The sequence below is a fragment of the Acipenser ruthenus genome, chromosome 24 (genome assembly GCF_902713425.1).
Source record: "Acipenser ruthenus chromosome 24, fAciRut3.2 maternal haplotype, whole genome shotgun sequence".
Classification (NCBI taxonomy): Eukaryota; Metazoa; Chordata; class Actinopteri; order Acipenseriformes; family Acipenseridae; genus Acipenser; species Acipenser ruthenus.
The window spans coordinates 10966662-10985457 of record NC_081212.1 but is presented as its reverse complement, the minus strand read 5'-3'; the positions used below and the strand labels follow the sequence as shown (position 1 = coordinate 10985457).

At 38.9% G+C, this 18796-nt stretch overlaps 1 protein-coding gene across 1 annotated transcript; it reads left to right on the top strand.

The window, feature by feature from the left end:
• The first annotated feature begins 1529 nt into the window (after positions 1-1529).
• LOC117429772 (GTPase IMAP family member 4-like) lies at positions 1530-7579 on the top strand. The gene is made up of 2 exons (XM_058998433.1): positions 1530-1636; positions 6420-7579. The coding sequence occupies exons 1-2, from the start codon at positions 1597-1599 to the stop codon at positions 7394-7396; spliced, it is 1017 nt and encodes a 338-aa protein (XP_058854416.1). The 5' UTR covers positions 1530-1596; the 3' UTR covers positions 7397-7579.
• Positions 7580-18796: the final 11217 nt, after the last annotated feature.

Sequence of the window (18796 nt, the reverse complement as noted above, 5' to 3'; positions counted from 1 at the left end):
CACCCCCTGAGGGAGAAAGATATGTGATGAAGTTTCTTAACAGAGGGCCAGACAACACATATTTTATGCCTCCAAGGGACAAAACTGAAGATGTGGAGAGAAGATTCATACTCTGTAAGGCAGAACTGGAGGGTGCTGGACCATTCCGCTTGAAGAACCATCATGAGATTGAAAGTCACTACAGAAATATGCTTAAAGCAATGAAATAGAGCAAGTCAAGATGTAGCCTAGAATGGCAAGTCAATGTTAATAAAAGCTGCCACAAAAGCAGAGATGCTGTAGTGCAAATGATAAAGAATGACTGTATTCTAAATGATAGATTAACCTTGTTCTTTTTCACTGGTTTGGACTACACTAACATGTTATAAGATGTTGCAAACCTGTGTTTTGTATGATGACCATTTGAAATGGTTTAGGCCGCTTGCATGATGAATTGAAATTACTTTTATGAATTGATTTTAACAGTTAACACTGTTTTCCTGTGAAGGAAATGTATTCAATAGACTTTTTAATGTTTTAGACCTATTAATTAATTAATTAAAATAGATTTATTGACAAAAATCATGTAGTGGGCTTATTTGGAACACACATGGGCTTAAATGGTACATCAGGTACCCATTAAGCCCAGTCGGGACTTTTCACATTTTCATTAATATATCTTTATTTTTTATTTTGAAAATATAAAAATGGAGTAATATAACTTCACATGAGAGATTAATCTTTCATTTTCTCATCACTTCTCTTCCAGAAACCAGTGAATTATATCTTTAAAATGTCTCAACTTAGATTTTGGTGGGCTTCCTAATACTGTTAGATTAGCAAATAGTGCAGAATGCCAGTACCAGCACCAAACAATAGCAAATTGTGCAGAATGCCAGTACCAGCACCAAACACATTAGCAAATAGTGCAGAATGCCAGTACCAGTACTAAACACTTTAGCAAATAGTGCAGAATGCCAGTAACAGTAACAAACACTTTAGCAAATAGTGCAGAATGCCAGTAACAGCAGCAAACACTTTAGCAAATAGTGCAGAATGCAGTACCAGCGCCAAACACTAGCAAATTGTGCAGAATGCCAGTACCAGTACTAAACACTTTAGCAAATAGTGCAGAATGCCAGTAACAGTAACAAACACTTTAGCAAATAGTGCAGAATGCCAGTAACAGCAGCAAACACATTAGCAAATAGTGCAGAATGCCAGTACCAGTACTAAACACTTTAGCAAATAGTGCAGAATGCCAGTAACAGTAACAAACACTTTAGCAAATAGTGCAGAATGCCAGTAACAGCAGCAAACACTTTAGCAAATAGTGCAGAATGCAGTACCAGCACCAAACACTAGCAAATTGTGCAGAATGCCAGTACCAGCACCAAACACTAGCAAATAGTGCAGAATGCCAGTACCAGCACCAAACACTTTAGCAAATAGTGCAGAATCCTGAAACCACTGAAACTTGATAATAAAATATAGAGTGCCAGAAGTGCCTAAGTACATTTCCCGTGTAGGCGGGACACTGGCTTCAGATTCCTACATACTCAGAACAAACACCCGATCAGTGTTTATTTCATCACCAGCACAGGTACAGCAGGGACAATGGCTTCAAGAGGGAAAAGAACATTAACTGGACTCGCTAGTAAGAAACTATCTTTTATATATTCTCCTATGAATGTCTTACAAATTTAAAAAAACAGACTTGTAAATAGATATTATGAACTGCATGCATAAGTTCTGCCTAAAACAAACAAACAAAAAGCCTCATCAAAACTAGCATCTCCCGCCCATAGGGTTGCGTTTGAAATAAGTCAAGAATGTGTTTTTTTTTTGGGGGGGTTTTTTGTAGGTAAAAGTGGGCATTATACAAAAGAATTTATAAATTAGAGAAATATGTTTTATAACAAACAACGTTTTATTAGTTAATAATTTTGTCAATACAGATTGATTAAAAGGATTTGTGAAACGTTTTGGGGTTTTGTTTTGTTTTTGTTTTGTTTTTTGCAAAAAATGTTTATAAAAAAAAAAAGTAACCTAAAGCCCAAAAATAGGGCAAACCTGTCGATATTTTGCTGTCCGTCAAATCTGCATATGTTTCGTAAACACTCGACAATCATCGGCGTGAGACGTATATGAAGTCCTACATATAAGTTACCTGCCGCAATTATCATTGACTTAAGTGTGAGGAGTGGAGCTAAAGTGAAGATTTGGTGTTAATACGCTCTGATGTTTGCTTTCGTAGCAGTTGTTACGTCTGAAGTCACTATTATGACTGACTGACCTATAATATTTTTCAATTTACAAAACTGACTTTTGTTATTCATTCCAGTTACAACAAAAGTATGTGTTGTGGAGGTTCTTTGCTTCTGTATTTTCAGTTAAGATGCAACGTTGTCTGCTACTGCTGTCAATAAATAAATAAAAAATACAATACCTTTGAATGATTTCCCTACAGCAGTTAAAAACGGCTGTCTACTACTGTTACACAACACTAAAAGTGTTTTACTTAAATTGTACAATGCATTTCACATATCGTTTACAAATCTGATTTGTTACTTATTTAAACGAAATAAAAACAACAAAGATGGTCTATCTATCTATCTATCCCTATGAGAAATTTAAGGGATAATACAAACCAATAAAAAATCCATTTCACTGAAGCCCCTAACTATTAAGTTAAGTTAAAATGATAAGTTATAAGTTAAACTATTAGCTATAAAACATTTGTTTGTATGAGATTGTGAAGGGTAGGTTGATAATACAATTGATACATTAAAATGGTTGTCATTTGTTTGTTAACGGGTCAAATTGGCTGAAAATGAGAGTAGGTCTTGGCCGAACCATAATACATCTAAGTTTTCAGTTTAAAAGAAAACGGTTTGCTCGTTTGGTCAGAACTGCGCATACAAGAAATATTGCAAACGTGGCTGCTATGGCAACAATAACCATAACCATAGAAACGTAACCAAGCCTATGCCAAAAGATTTTGCCTGACGTGTACAGCCATCATGATCAAAAGAAAAAAGCTTGTATACTTAGAGTTCTAAGCAATAAACTGATAACATGGAGGGGAGTTCTCTCACAGTTCGGGAAAGGAGTAAGAGATCCATCTACAAAACAAGAAAAAAGATGATCACGCATTTGCTTTTAATCATAACAGAACTTACCTGGATCTCCACCCATGCAGAGTGTGAGGCTGTTTGCAATGGTAAACAGTCCACAGTCACGCCATCCCTGTTTCTGTACATGTGGCCACCCGATCCAAACTGTCTTTCCACTGTACTGCAGCAGTGATACGACCTGGGAATGGAAATCATGCTTATTATTAATTCCAAAAGAGTCAAACACATTTACAGCGTTGCAGTACCATATGTTAAGAATTATCACGTGATTAGAAATGATCACGTAATTACGTCATAATTCCCTATCTCGTAATTACGTGATAATTCCCTATCTCGTAATTACGTGATAATTCCTTATCACGTAATTACGTGATATAAGGTTTTTCTTTTTTTCTTTTTTTTTTTTTAATGTATGGCAGCTGTGAAATAGTGTCATGACATTCTAATTCTCGGAGGGCCCTAATAATAATAATAATAATAATAATAATAATAATAATAATAATAATAATAATAATAATAATGTATTTGTTTTATGTACAAATATTACAGTTTATGCAAACAAGCAAAAACAGCAATCCTATAAAAAAAAAAGCAAAACTTAAAAATGCGTTCGGTCTATCTGAACATTATAGACTGGATGTGTGCTGAGCGAATATTTAAATAATCGACACCGAATACGATTCCTGTTTTCGATTCATGGATCAATCTTTTCATTTCACTTATTTATTTTTTATTTAATAATGCACACAAAACCCTGTAAATAAAACAAAAGGCACCCCCACGAATGACGTTCTGTAATCTTCTCTCTCCAATGCTGGTTTGGCTATCTTACTCTGTTCATGGTCTCTATCTAAATAGCAAGCGGCAACTCACTCAGTCAACAACACATGACAACAATTTACAGTCATTACAAAATGCTTTCTCGCTCAACTCAGAGATGGTTTGCTTATAATACGCACAAATAACTACAGTAAAATACTCTTCACCTAAAAGGTCTATACTGTACGTCTGTTTTGAGCAGTACACAAATATTTAACCTTTTCATAAGTTATTGCCTTGTAATAGCAGAAATAACTAACATACTATTCACTTAAAGTTGCAATAAATAAGATATTAATATTATTTGAAGCTATTTAATTATTTTGAAAGACATTGAAAATGTTGTTAATATGTTTTTTTAGCTTTTGAAAATGTAAAATGAACAGTCCATACACCCAGCATAAACACTAACACAGTCCTGAACTAACTCTGAACTGCATGCTACGGTAACACTTAATAAACAAATGAGTAAACAGCGTTTAGTACTCCATAAACAAAAAATTCTATGGCTGATGCAGAGTTTTTATGAAATAAGACAGTGATCTTTGTACTCGTTGCAATGAAAACAAGTTTGATAACACCCAACGCTAGTAAAAGTGTAATATTAGGCTAATACTTGAGGTTAACGCTTACAGGATAATGCACTTTTCTCAAGAGCAGAGAAGTCACCAACGTTTTGTCATGTAAGTAAGTTCAGGTGTCACATACCTTAGCTTTCTGTACCTCATAATGCTGCACTCTTGATGATACCATGCCGACACAACTGCATTTTGTCAAAGATCGCTAGACGTGAATGCTTGATGTTTTTAACAGTATTTACATGTAATACAATGAAAATGTGTTTTAAAAGAAAAACAAGTTTTAGAACATTACTCTAATCAAGGGTTTTGTGTATTGAGCAGCGCGGGAGGCTGAACAATGTTTAGTGAGGATGATGAAATCACTGGTGTTAAATGTGCTATTTTATTTTGCCACAGAGTTAGTTTTGTCTTATTTACAATATGTGTTGCAAGCTGGCAATGCTTGAGAACCCAGTGGGGCTCAGGCACAGAAACATTGTGCGTGCATGTCCGGCGATCCTTGAAAAAACTGCATCTGCATCTGCACCTGCATGGATTTTGCAATGAAATATTTACTTTTTCAACTCCTTTTAAGATGTTTTAAAGCTTCAATCAAGACCTAAAAGGTTCTGTTACTGCTTCCAGAAGCCGTTTCTGTTGTAGAAGCAAAGCCGAGTGAACAAGAGAGAGTGTTTGCATAATGCTCAGTGTAGTTTGTTGAGTTTACTATAGAAGAGGTGATGCAGCACTAAAAACATATAATGATCTGGAGTGGTTCAGACTCTGAGTATATTAATTTAATAAGTTATTTCTCTCTAATCAGAATCCACCTGGCATTATCTCTGCCTGCAGAATCCTAACTGAATCCAAAATTCAACCCTGCTGTCACATCCCACTGGTCTACAGTAAGAAAAGGGAAGAGGTGAAAGGTCATTGTGTGATTAAACAGATAAATATCCCTTGAATCAGGCATCCTAATCAGGATCACAGATTCTACTGATTAGGATTGTTTCTGTTAATCAGGCAGCCACACTGACTGTGCACCACACAGCAATATGAATACTTTCCTCTTTTCAAGGACACACCTGAAAGAAATAGAGAGGTCATATTAATAGTTATACCTGTGAAGCCTGGATTATGACCTGTCGCTGTTGTTCTTTACTGCAGGGCCTGTCCCAACCCAGTCCCTCTGAGTATTTGTGTTGTTTTGTACCGGTATGGTTGATGATGTATTGTTTGAACCGAACCTACCTAGTCTGTGCCAGTGAATCGTTACACCACTATTTCAAACCCAGGCCTCTCATCTCTGTGTGGAAGTGTGACGGAGTGCCCACCCCTTTTATGTATTAATATTATTTTCATTTGTATTATTATTATTATTATTATTATTATTATTATTATTATTATTATTATTATTATTATTATATTATGTTTATATGCGGGCGGACAAAAACATTCTTATTTATTATTTGAGACCGGCGAAAAAGCAGGTCTTATAGTGTTTAGTTGGTGTGGATGGAGTAAATCCCCATCCCTATAAACCTTGTGGGAATGTGGCTGGAGCCTTAATAAGTTTGTTTGATTAATGGGTAATTAAGGCTCCAGCCACAGAATATAAAAGGAGGGCTTAGGAGAACGACGGCAGAGCGAGCGCGAATGCTATCACGATTGTGAGATTCAAAGGTACTCGTTTTTTGTAACCTACAGTTCGTGTTTGTGCTTGTTTTGTTTTGGCCAATGTGCCCTTTTCTTTTGTGTTTTTGTCAAAGTGTTTTATTGATTTAATCAATATACTGCTGCAGCAGTTTAAGCCCCGTACCTCTGTTTGTTTGCGTGCTGCTTCCTGGACGCTGACGTCACCACCCACGCCACTCAAAACCATCCTTGCCACAGGAAGTAATCAGCTCTTTTTTTTGTTTTGCAGAATCTTGTAAGCAGGGACAGGACCAGGGCAGGTCCTCTGAGCTGAGGATGGTGCTGCTTGGGAAGACAGGAGATGGGAAGAGTGCCTCTGGAAACACCATCCTGGGCAGTAAGAAGTTTGAATCTAAAATCAGCGCCTCCTCAACAACAAGAAAGTGTAAGAAGAAAACAGCTGTCGTTGCTGGGAGAAAGGTTTCTGTGATCAACACTCCAGGAATCTTCAACACAGATCTCTCTGAAGACGAGGTTAAACAGGAGATTGGGAGATGCATCTCCCTGTGCTCCCCGGGACCCCACGCATTCCTCCTGGTGATGCCGTTGGGTCGATACACGGGGCACAAGCGTGAAACAGTGCAGGAAATCCAGAAGATGTTTAATGAGGAAGTTATGAGGTACACCATCATTCTGTTCACTAGAGCGAATGAACTAAAAAAGGACGAGACTATCGAGGAGTACCTTGAGAGAGGCAGCCAGGAGCTCCAGGAGCTGGTTAAAAAGTGTGGAAGATGTCACGCATTCAATAACAAGGAGGAGAATCCCACCCAGGTCACTGAGCTACTGCAGAAAATAGAGAGCATGGTGGCAAAGAATGGGGGCAGCCACTACACTGATGAGATATACCAGCTGGCAGAAGCAGTGATCACAGAAGAGCGGGCTAGTAACGGAATAAGCAGAGAAAAGACCGAAAAGTCCAACAGTTTCATTAAGGCATTGACCATACTGACAGGAGCAGCAGTGGGAGCTGGTCTGGGGATCTTATTGGGAGGGGGGCTAGCATGTATTGCAGGTGGGGCAGCAGTGGTACCAGGAGCAGCGGCACGAGGGGTATTAGGGGGAGTAGTTGGAGCATCAATTGGATCAGAAGCATCAGGGCCAAGCGATACAGTACAGAAAGTGATCAAAGCACTAGTAGACATCAAATGGGCAGTCAACACAATAAAAACAGTAGGTGTGCCTGAACTTGGCAAGCAACAATAGAAGCAGTATGTGCACCCGAATGCAAGTTTACCATGGTGAATTTAATGTATTTTCATGGGGAGTATCGGGGTAAACATGTTGAGTCTTTTTTCTGATTATTGGTATTAGCATGGTTTTGTTAAAAATGAACTTTGTATTCTGCTTTATAGTACAATTTAAGAGTGTTAATATCTTCACTGTTCTTTCAATTATATTAAAACTTAATAAATAAACATTTGTGATTGATGTGTGTGCTACTTGTGTTCCCTTCACAGACAGACACCTGCCCCCATCCCACCAGTCCTCTACCTTCTATCTCTGACCGGCTTCATATTAATGGGATTTCTCTGACTCTGAGACACATATCCTGCTGTCTTTTCAGATATTATCAATACTCATTGAGAGGAATAGCAAGGAACCACAATTTAAAAAGAGCTATCATTATAGTGTTTCATTTTAAAAGATATTCTCACTGAGAAATGCAGAACATTGGACTGCATTGCATGGTGAAACTGCATGTTTCTGGCACTGGTTTTATGTCAAAGCAAAATGTGAACATTTAGCACTTGGATAATGCTTAAAATTTGAAACACTAAACTGTTAACGCCCAAGTACTCTTACAAAAGTTCACAGTGGTAAATCTGCAGGATCATTTTGCAGTCCCCCCACTGATGCTTTTCCCACAGTAATAACATGCATTTACCATACTGTAGTTCAGCAAGGTTTACCATGTCTTTAAATATGCTTTACCAGACCTCTCTGTGCTTTACAGTGCTTGCCTATGCTTTACCTGACCTCTCTGTGCTTTACAATGCTTCCCTACGCTTTACCAGACCTGTCTGTGCTTTACAGTGCTTGTCTGTGCTTTACCAGACCTCTCTGTGCTTTACAATGCTTCCCTATGCTTTACCAGACCTCTCTGTGCTTTAGAGTGCTTGCCTATGCTTTACCAGACCTCTCTGTGCTTTAGAGTGCTTGCCTATGCTTTACCAGACCTCTCTGTGCTTTACAATGCTTCCCTATGCTTTACCAGACCTCTCTGTGCTTTAGAGTGCTTGCCTATGCTTTACCAGACCTCTCTGTGCTTTAGAGTGCTTGTCTATGCTTTACCAGACCTCTCTGTGCTTTACAATGCTTCCCTACGCTTTACCAGACCTCTCTGTGCTTTACAGTGCTTGCCTATGCTTTACCAGACCTGTCTGTGCTTTACAGAGCTTGTCTGTGCTTTACCAGACCTCTCTGTGCTTTACAATGCTTCCCTGTGCTTTACCAGACCTCTCTGTGCTTTACAATGCTTCCCTACGCTTTACCAGACCTCTCTGTGCTTTACCATGCTTCCCTATGCTTTACCAGACCTCTCTGTGCTTTACAATGCTTCCCTATGCTTTACCAGACCTCTCTGTGCTTTACAATGCTTCCCTATGCTTTACCAGACCTTTCTGTGCTTTAGAGTGCTTGCCTATGCTTTACCAGACCTCTCTGTGCTTTAGAGTGCTTGCCTATGCTTTACCAGACCTCTCTGTGCTTTACAATGCTTCCCTATGCTTTACCAGACCTCTCTGTGCTTTACTATGCTTCTCTGTGCTTTACAGATCTCTCTATGCTTTACCCTACCTCTCTGTGCTTTAGAGTGCTAACCTCTACTTTTACCATTCTCTAACTGTGCTTTATTACACTTCGCTATGCAATGTAATTGTAACTGTCTAGAAAGCAAAGCAAGTGTTCATCAAGCTCTATTCTCAAGTAGCCGTCTGCTTAAAAACTATTACAATTTTTTTATTGAAGTCTCTGTACCTTCCAGCACCGCTCTACCAATTTAAGTCACACAGCGCCACCTGCTGATAAATGAACAGTATTACTAGGATTCAACCATTTGAATGACTGTCCTATTCCCGGTGAGGCATATAATCTTTTTATTTGATGTTTTTAATCCAGAGGATTCGCAGATCACTTTGTATTATAACAGTAATCAAATAAGTGAGGTGTTGAGAGTGGCAGTGTTTATGAAATCCCTGGTACCCTCACAGTACTTCACTGTCACAGTAATGTATATCTGTATGTATTTATGGAACTCATGACATTTCCGAGCTGCGCATGCCTTCACAATTCCACACACAGGGCCTTTCTCTTTGGCAGTGTTCTGAATGCCACACACAAGATTTCTTTACCCGAGTGTACATTGAAGTAAGATTTGGGAGGGGGAATTACAGGTCTAAAATTCCATAGAAACTGTATGATTCCTTTGTTTCATTGTAACATCTCAACTCTGTGCTTGGAGAAGAAGTTACCCTGCATTTAATCTATAATAAACCATCATGTGATTAACTTTGACAAGAGGAGTTTGGTGTCAACTTATTTTCTGCAGCTATTCACAACCAGCACAGAAGCAAAACTCTGTTACTTATTGTAATCTCTTCACTATGCTTTACCAGACATCTCTGTGCTTTACAATGCTTACCATACCTCTCTGTGCGTTATAATGCTTCACCATACCTCTCTGTGCTTTACAATGCTTACCATGCCTCTCTGTGCTTAACAATGCTTCACCATACCTCTCTGTGCTTTACAATGCTTACCATACCTCTCTGTGCTTTACAATGCTTACCATACCTCTCTGTGCTTTACAATGCTTACCATACCTCTCTGTGCTTTATAATGCTTCTCTATGCTTTTACCACATCTCTATTACTTATTGTAATCTCTTCCCTATGCTTTACCTGAACTCTCTGTGCTTTACAATGCTTCCCTATGCTTTACCAGACCTCTCTGTGCTTTAGAGTGCTTGCCTATGCTTTACCAGACCTCTCTGTGCTTTAGAGTGCTTGCCTATGCTTTACAAGACCTCTCTGTGCTTTACAATGCTTCCCTACGCTTTACCAGACCTCTCTGTGCTTTACAGTGCTTGCCTATGCTTTACCAGACCTGTCTGTGCTTTACAGAGCTTGTCTGTGCTTTACCAGACCTCTCTGTGCTTTAGAGTGCTTCCCTATGCTTTACCAGACCTCTCTGTGCTTTAGAGTGCTTGCCTATGCTTTACCAGACCTCTCTGTGCTTTAGAGGGCTTGCCTATGCTTTACCAGACCTCTCTGTGCTTTAGAGTGCTTGCCTATGCTTTACCAGACCTCTCTGTGCTTTAGAATGCTTCCCTACGCTTTACCAGACCTCTCTGTGCTTTAGAGTGCTTGCCTATGCTTTACCAGACCTGTCTGTGCTTTACAGAGCTTGTCTGTGCTTTACCAGACCTCTCTGTGCTTTAGAGTGCTTCCCTATGCTTTACCAGACCTCTCTGTGCTTTAGAGTGCTTCCCTATGCTTTACCAGACCTCTCTGTGTTTTACAATGCTTCCCTATGCTTTACCAGACCTCTCTGTGCTTTACAATGCTTCCCTGTGCTTTACCAGACCTCTCTGTGCTTTACAATGCTTCCCTACGCTTTACCAGACCTCTCTGTGCTTTACAATGCTTCCCTATGCTTTACCAGACCTCTCTGTGCTTTACAATGCTTCCCTATGCTTTACCAGACCTCTCTGTGCTTTACAATGCTTCCCTATGCTTTACCAGACCTTTCTGTGCTTTAGAGTGCTTGCCTATGCTTTACCAGACCTCTCTGTGCTTTAGAGTGCTTGCCTATGCTTTACCAGACCTCTCTGTGCTTTACAATGCTTCCCTATGCTTTACCAGACCTCTCTGTGCTTTACTATGCTTCTCTATGCTTTACAGATCTCTCTATGCTTTACCCTACCTCTCTGTGCTTTAGAGTGCTAACCTCTACTTTTACCATTCTCTAACTGTGCTTTATTACACTTCGCTATGCAATGTAATTGTAACTGTCTAGAAAGCAAAGCAAGTGTTCATCAAGCTCTATTCTCAAGTAGCCGTCTGCTTAAAAACTATTACAATTTTTTTATTGAAGTCTCTGTACCTTCCAGCACCGCTCTACCAATTTAAGTCACACAGCGCCACCTGCTGATAAATGAACAGTATTACTAGGATTCAACCATTTGAATGACTGTCCTATTCCCGGTGAGGCATATAATCTTTTTATTTGATGTTTTTAATCCAGAGGATTCGCAGATCACTTTGTATTATAACAGTAATCAAATAAGTGAGGTGTTGAGAGTGGCAGTGTTTATGAAATCCCTGGTACCCTCACAGTACTTCACTGTCACAGTAATGTATATCTGTATGTATTTATGGAACTCATGACATTTCCGAGCTGCGCATGCCTTCACAATTCCACACACAGGGCCTTTCTCTTTGGCAGTGTTCTGAATGCCACACACAAGATTTCTTTACCCGAGTGTACATTGAAGTAAGATTTGGGAGGGGGAATTACAGGTCTAAAATTCCATAGAAACTGTATGATTCCTTTGTTTCATTGTAACATCTCAACTCTGTGCTTGGAGAAGAAGTTACCCTGCATTTAATCTATAATAAACCATCATGTGATTAACTTTGACAAGAGGAGTTTGGTGTCAACTTATTTTCTGCAGCTATTCACAACCAGCACAGAAGCAAAACTCTGTTACTTATTGTAATCTCTTCACTATGCTTTACCAGACATCTCTGTGCTTTACAATGCTTACCATACCTCTCTGTGCGTTATAATGCTTCACCATACCTCTCTGTGCTTTACAATGCTTACCATGCCTCTCTGTGCTTAACAATGCTTCACCATACCTCTCTGTGCTTTACAATGCTTACCATACCTCTCTGTGCTTTACAATGCTTACCATACCTCTCTGTGCTTTATAATGCTTCTCTATGCTTTTACCACATCTCTATTACTTATTGTAATCTCTTCCCTATGCTTTACCTGAACTCTCTGTGCTTTACAATGCTTCCCTATGCTTTACCAGACCTCTCTGTGCTTTAGAGTGCTTGCCTATGCTTTACCAGACCTCTCTGTGCTTTAGAGTGCTTGCCTATGCTTTACCAGACCTCTCTGTGCTTTACAATGCTTCCCTACGCTTTACCAGACCTCTCTGTGCTTTAGAGTGCTTGCCTATGCTTTACCAGACCTGTCTGTGCTTTACAGAGCTTGTCTGTGCTTTACCAGACCTCTCTGTGCTTTAGAGTGCTTCCCTATGCTTTACCAGACCTCTCTGTGCTTTAGAGTGCTTGCCTATGCTTTACCAGACCTCTCTGTGCTTTAGAGTGCTTGCCTATGCTTTACCAGACCTCTCTGTGCTTTAGAGTGCTTGCCTATGCTTTACCAGACCTCTCTGTGCTTTACAATGCTTCCCTACGCTTTACCAGACCTCTCTGTGCTTTACAGGGCTTGCCTATGCTTTACCAGACCTGTCTGTGCTTTACAGAGCTTGTCTGTGCTTTACCAGACCTCTCTGTGCTTTAGAGTGCTTCCCTATGCTTTACCAGACCTCTCTGTGCTTTAGAGTGCTTCCCTATGCTTTACCAGACCTCTCTGTGTTTTACAATGCTTCCCTATGCTTTACCAGACCTCTCTGTGCTTTACAATGCTTCCCTGTGCTTTACCAGACCTCTCTGTGCTTTACAATGCTTCCCTACGCTTTACCAGACCTCTCTGTGCTTTACAATGCTTCCCTATGCTTTACCAGACCTCTCTGTGCTTTACAATGCTTCCCTATGCTTTACCAGACCTCTCTGTGCTTTACAATGCTTCCCTATGCTTTACCAGACCTCTCTGTGCTTTACAATGCTTCCCTATGCTTTACTAGACCTCTATGTGCTTTAGAGTGCTTCCCTATGCTTTACCAGACCTCTCTGTGCTTTACAATGCTTCCCTATGCTATACCAGACCTCTCTGTGCTTTACAATGCTTCCCTATGCTTTACTAGACCTCTCTGTGCTTTACAATGCTTCCCTATGCTTTACCAGACCTCTCTGTGCTTTACAATGCTTCTCTGTGCTTTACAATTGTCACATGGTTGTTTGGCTTTTATTTCAAATGTGTTGTAATTCATTCTCAGTGTAGCAGTTTATGTTATAGAGTACATCTCTTTAAGATTCACAGTTAATTTCAGGGTTGTGACATCTGGTGTTTACAGTAAGTGTGGGTTTGTAGGGTTATTCGCAAGAGATGATTAACATCCCACTCAAAGTGAAACTAAGTATTTATTTAAAGGTAGAATAGGAGCAGATACAAAATATCATTCAACACATAAAAATGAATTCTAACAATGTTTTACCTATCAATACTGCAAGTAATCTTGCTCGTTTGGTTGTTAGTAGCTTATTGATCCCAGAATCTCATCAAACAGCTTCTTGAAGGATCCCAGGGTGTCAGCTTCAACAACATTACTGGGGGGTTGGTTCCAGACCCTCACAATTCTCTGTGTAAAAAAGTGCCTCCTATTTTCTGTTCTGAATTCCCATTTATTCTCCATTTGTGACCCCTGGTCCTTATTTCTTTTTTCAGGTCGAAAAAAGTCCCCTGGGTCGACATTGTCTATACCTTTTAGAATTTTGAATGCTTGAATCAGATCACCGCGTAGTCTTCTTTGTTCAAGACTGAACAGATTCAATTCTTTGAGCCTGTCTGCATACAACATGCCTTTTAAACCCGGGATAATTCTGATCGCTATTCTTGCACTCTTTCTAGAGCAGCAATATCCTTTTTGTAACAAGGTGACCAGAACTGAACACAATATTCTAGGTGAGGTCTTACTTATGCATTGTAAAGTTTTAACATTACTTCCCTTGATTTAAATTCAACACTTCTTACAATATATCCGAGCATCTTGTTGGCCTTTTTTATAGCTTCCCCACATTGTCTAGATGAAGACATTTTTTAGTCAACATAAACCCCTAGATCCCTTCTTCAATTTCAGTATCTCCCATATGATATTTATAATGGACATTTGTATTCTCTATTAAATGTCATTTGCCATGTGTCTGCCCAGTTCTGAATGCTGTCTAGATCATTTTGAATGACCTTTTCTGCTGTAACGGTGTTTGCCACTATTCCTATTTTTGTATCATCTGCAAATTTAACAAGTTTGCTTACTGATTCTATACCAGAATCTAAATCATTAATGTAGATTAGGAATAGCAGAGGACCTAATACTGATCCCTGTGGTACACCACTGGTTACCTCGCTCCATTTTGAGGTTTCTCCTCTAATCAGTACTTTCTGTTTTCTACATGTTAACCACTCCATAATCCATGTGCATGCATTTCCTTGAATCCCTACTGCGTTCAGTTTGAGAATTAATCTTTTATGCTGGACTTTGTCAAAAGCTTTCTGGAAATCTAAATAAACCATGTCGTATGCTTTGCAATTATCCATTTTCAATGTTGCATCCTCAAAAATGTCAAGCAGGTTAGTTAGACACGTTCTCCCTTTCCTAAAACCTGACTGTCTCCCAGGATATTGTTACCATATAGGTAATTTTCCATTTTAGATCTTATTATAGTTTCCATAAGTTTATATATAATAGAAGTCAGGCTTATTGGTCTGTAGTTACCTGGTTCGGTTTTGTCTCCCTTTTTGTAGATCGGTATTACGTTTGCAATTTTCCAGTCTGTCGGTACAACCCCTGTGTCAAGAGACTGTTGCATGATCTTGGTTAGCGGTTTGTAAATAACTTCTTTCATTTCTTTGAGTACTATTGGGAGGATCTCATCCGGCCCAGTGGATTTGTTTATTTTAAGAGCTCCTAGTCCCTTTAACACTTCTTCCTCTGTTATGCTAAAGTTATTTAAAATTGGATAGGAGCAGGTCGACATGTGGGGCATGTTGTCCGTGTCCTCCTTTGTAAAAAACCTGTGAAAAGTAATCATTTAATATATTTGCTATAATATATATTTGCTATTTTGTTTTCTTTGTCTATGATTTTGCCATTTGTGTCTCTTAGACATTTAACCTGCTCTTTGAATGTTCTCTTGCTGTTATAATATTGGAAAAACATTTTGGAATTGGTTTTAGCCCCCTTAGCAATATTGATTTCTATCTCTCTTGACCTTTCTAACTTCCTTTTTGACTTGTGTTTTCAGTTCCAAGTACTCTTTCTGTGTACTTTGTTTTTGGTCCCTTTTAAACGCTCTCTAAAGTGCTTTTTTTTGCTGAATATTTTTTTAAATTGAGCTATTACCCCTTTGCGGTCCATTGTCGGACCTGGTCCGACATTGCAATTATTCCCATCCGGTCCAATGTCGGACCCTGTCCGACATCATCAAAAAGACGCAAAAAACGGGTTTCTAGTCGTTTTTTCTCCGGAAAAAGCAGAGAAAACCATTCAATGGCCGAGTGGGAGCGACAGGAGCCGAGACAAGCAGAAAAAAATAAATAAAAAGGGTGTATCTCTTGAATAATCATACTTGCCCCTGGCATCTGATAACGGAGGCCATAAGGAAACAAGCTGGCTGTGACTGCATCAGCGCTCAGAGAATATTATGTACATTTTCAGAGCTTTTTTCAGATGTTATAGTAATAAAATAATGACTTGGATCGCATTATTGAGGAGTTTGGTGATAAAACGAGTGATCAGGAGATGATTGATCGGTATGTACGACTATTATTATTATTATTATTATTTATTTATTAGCATATGTGAAAGCTATAGCAAACGAAAGGGTAGGGCGGGGCTGGAGATGCCTAGTGAGTGCTTTGTTGATATGCAGGGCCTTTTAAACCCGTTTGACTGTGGAAAAAAAATACTTTTAAACAGCGCGTCTAAAATTAACTGTGCATGTGAAAATAAATTGGACCTGACGCGACTGACTCGCACTTAATAAATTCACTGCAAAGGGTTAAACCATTTTGGCCATTTTGTTTTAGATTTAGATTTGTCTACCTTTGGGATGTAATTGTTTTGCGCCTCTAGTACACATTTTTAAAAAACAGCCATCCTTTTTCTGAGGATGTTTTCTCTATTTTACTCCAATCTACTTCTGTTAGTCTCTGTTTCATACCTTCATAGTTTGCTTTTTTAAAATTGTAAACCTTAGCTTTAGTCATTGCTTTTTGGGTTTTAAAAATCACTTCAAATGAGACCATGCTTTGGTCTGAGTTTGCCAATGGCTCTCTGACCTCTGTTTTAGTTATTCTGTCTTCGTTATTTGAAAAGACTCAAATTGCGTTAGGAAGCAGTCATTTGTCATTTCCACCATTTCAATTTCGTCCGTCGTGCTCCCCACCGGGTTCTCCCATTTTATACGGGGGAAGTTGAAATCCCCCATTAGTATGGCTTCTCCTTTTCTACACGCATTTCTAATGTCATTGTATAACAGATTATTTTGCTTGGCGTCTGAATTTGGCGGTCTATAGCATGCTCCTATTATTTTGCCCTTTGAATTTTTGTCAATTATTCTGTCCCATATTGATTCGGTGTTGTTTTCTTTGTCCAGATTTAACACCTGGGCTTCAAGACTATTTCTTATGTATAGCGCTACCCCTCCACCTCTTCTGTCCTGCCTGTCTTTCCTATACAGTGTGTACCCACTAATATTATATGCGTCTGTAACACGTAGTTACTTGTTAGTGCAGTAGCTTCAAGTTCTACCATTTTGTTTCTGAGACTTCTAGCATTAAGATAAATACATTTATTAGCTGTCTTACCTGAGTTGTTGCCTTTGTTTTGATGTGGTCTCCCTTCTGTTCTTTTGTTTTCTTCCCCCTTCCTTTCTAGTTTAAATGCTTCTGGACCTCCTCAAGGATTCTCTATGTTTCTACATTGTGGTTGCAATCCACAGGGACAAGGGACTCAGTGATGTTAAATAAAAACCTAGAGCCCACAATTAACCAATATATTTCATGTAAAGAAAACGTTCATGTCTTGCTTTCTCATAGCTGCTTCTGTATGTATACACCAGTGGTATTTATGTTGTGTAATTGTCTGTCTTGTCTAATAACGTGCATATTATAAAAAATGATAATTAAGTGATAGTGCCTGGCAATGAGACTGTTCAGACTCCATCGTACACAGACTGTTCAGTAATTGCTGCGTTCATTTCTAAGGCAATGTCCAAATTATAGACAGGGTTTTAAAACCTTAACAAGTTAATACAAAATAAAAATCGATTTACTAAATAAAAACTCATTGTGTTTCTGTTTTATTTTTAAAAAAAATTTGAAAGGTAAAAATCATTTTCTAATAGTGATAGTGCCCTCTCGATGATGGCTCTACCGTGTGATAGTTGACCTTGACTTTCGTTAGTGCTTCCTCTTCGGCTCAGGACGCATAACTCCTGTCGCGGTCACCTATCACACAGTAGAGCCCTCGAAGACAGCAAGTCAAAAAGAAAAAGCCAGCACTTACGCAGATTCATTTTAAATTGGATTCACAGCTGGTGCTGAGACGTTCCACCGGGCATCTACTGTCTATTAGAGCCCAATAGAACTGGATGCTGATTGGCTGACGGTTCTGAATCATTTTCTAATGGTAATTAAACAATGTTGTCAATTCTGTATTCTCCTGAATGGCATTTGTGTAGCTCATTTGATCTTGGTTTTGTAACTCGTCCAGCAAGCTGTTCCCACCTTGTCTCTGTGAAGATTCTGCTTATGGACCCAACAGGCTTGTTATTGTTGAAAGTTATGTAGTAAGAATCACAATTAAAATGTCCAATTTAAAGATACAATTCATTAATATGTGTAATGGTCTCAGGGTTCTCCCCAGGCCTTTTCAGTCCTGATCTGTCCAACTTGCAGATGCTACTGTGCCTGTAACAATAAGGATTGATTGCGCTTCTAGCAGACTAGATCAGTTGCGTGTTGCTGGGTGAAAAAAAAAATCTTGGAACAACATGACAGGTGTGTTAGGTCTTGACACAACACTTAACCAATCAGAGAGTTGAAGGGGCGGGTTTTCTGAGAGGCTAAAATGTTAAAAATGACTGCTAAAGAAATGTTGACAATGAATGCAAGGGGTCAAAATAATCTGGCGATCAGCGCAACCCACCGCCTAATACTACTTGCGCTTTATTAAAAAATATATTAAGATTATTTTCAGGTATTATCATTCAGTCGTATTGTACTGTAAGGTGATATATAGTACATAACAGCTATACATATGCACCAAAAAAAATAAAAAATATAAAGTATTCCTTTTGTTTTGATATTGTAAAAATATGTACCCAGGTGCTTGTTAGAGATATTGGGGGTTCATCTATAGAGGCTGTATGCCTTTAAGAAGAAAGGCATGATGGGATATCAGCTGTTGTCAGCTGACATACAAATGCTTAAGTGCAGAGGTGCTGGATTATTACACTCTGGTTTCATGCAATGAATGAATGATGGTGACCAAACATGTGTGAGTACTGTTGTGTTAAAAAAAATGGTTAAAATGAAGTTACATTCAAAAAATGTAGAACAACGAAAAACTAAAATAGACATGTATTATCAAAATGCCCTGAAAACTTTTTAAATGAAGCAATAAGCTCAATAATTAAGCTAAAAAGGAAGTGAAAAGGTTACCTTTTTTTTGTGAACTCCAATATC

Excerpts from the sequence above, each read along its gene's own strand:
- LOC117429772 (XM_058998433.1), top strand. The coding sequence starts at position 1,597 with ATGGCTTCAAGAGGGAAAAGAACATTAACTGGACTCGCTA. Across the intron at positions 1,637-6,419 it reads AACATTAACTGGACTCGCTA|AATCTTGTAAGCAGGGACAG; the intron begins GTAAGAAACTAT and ends TTTGTTTTGCAG.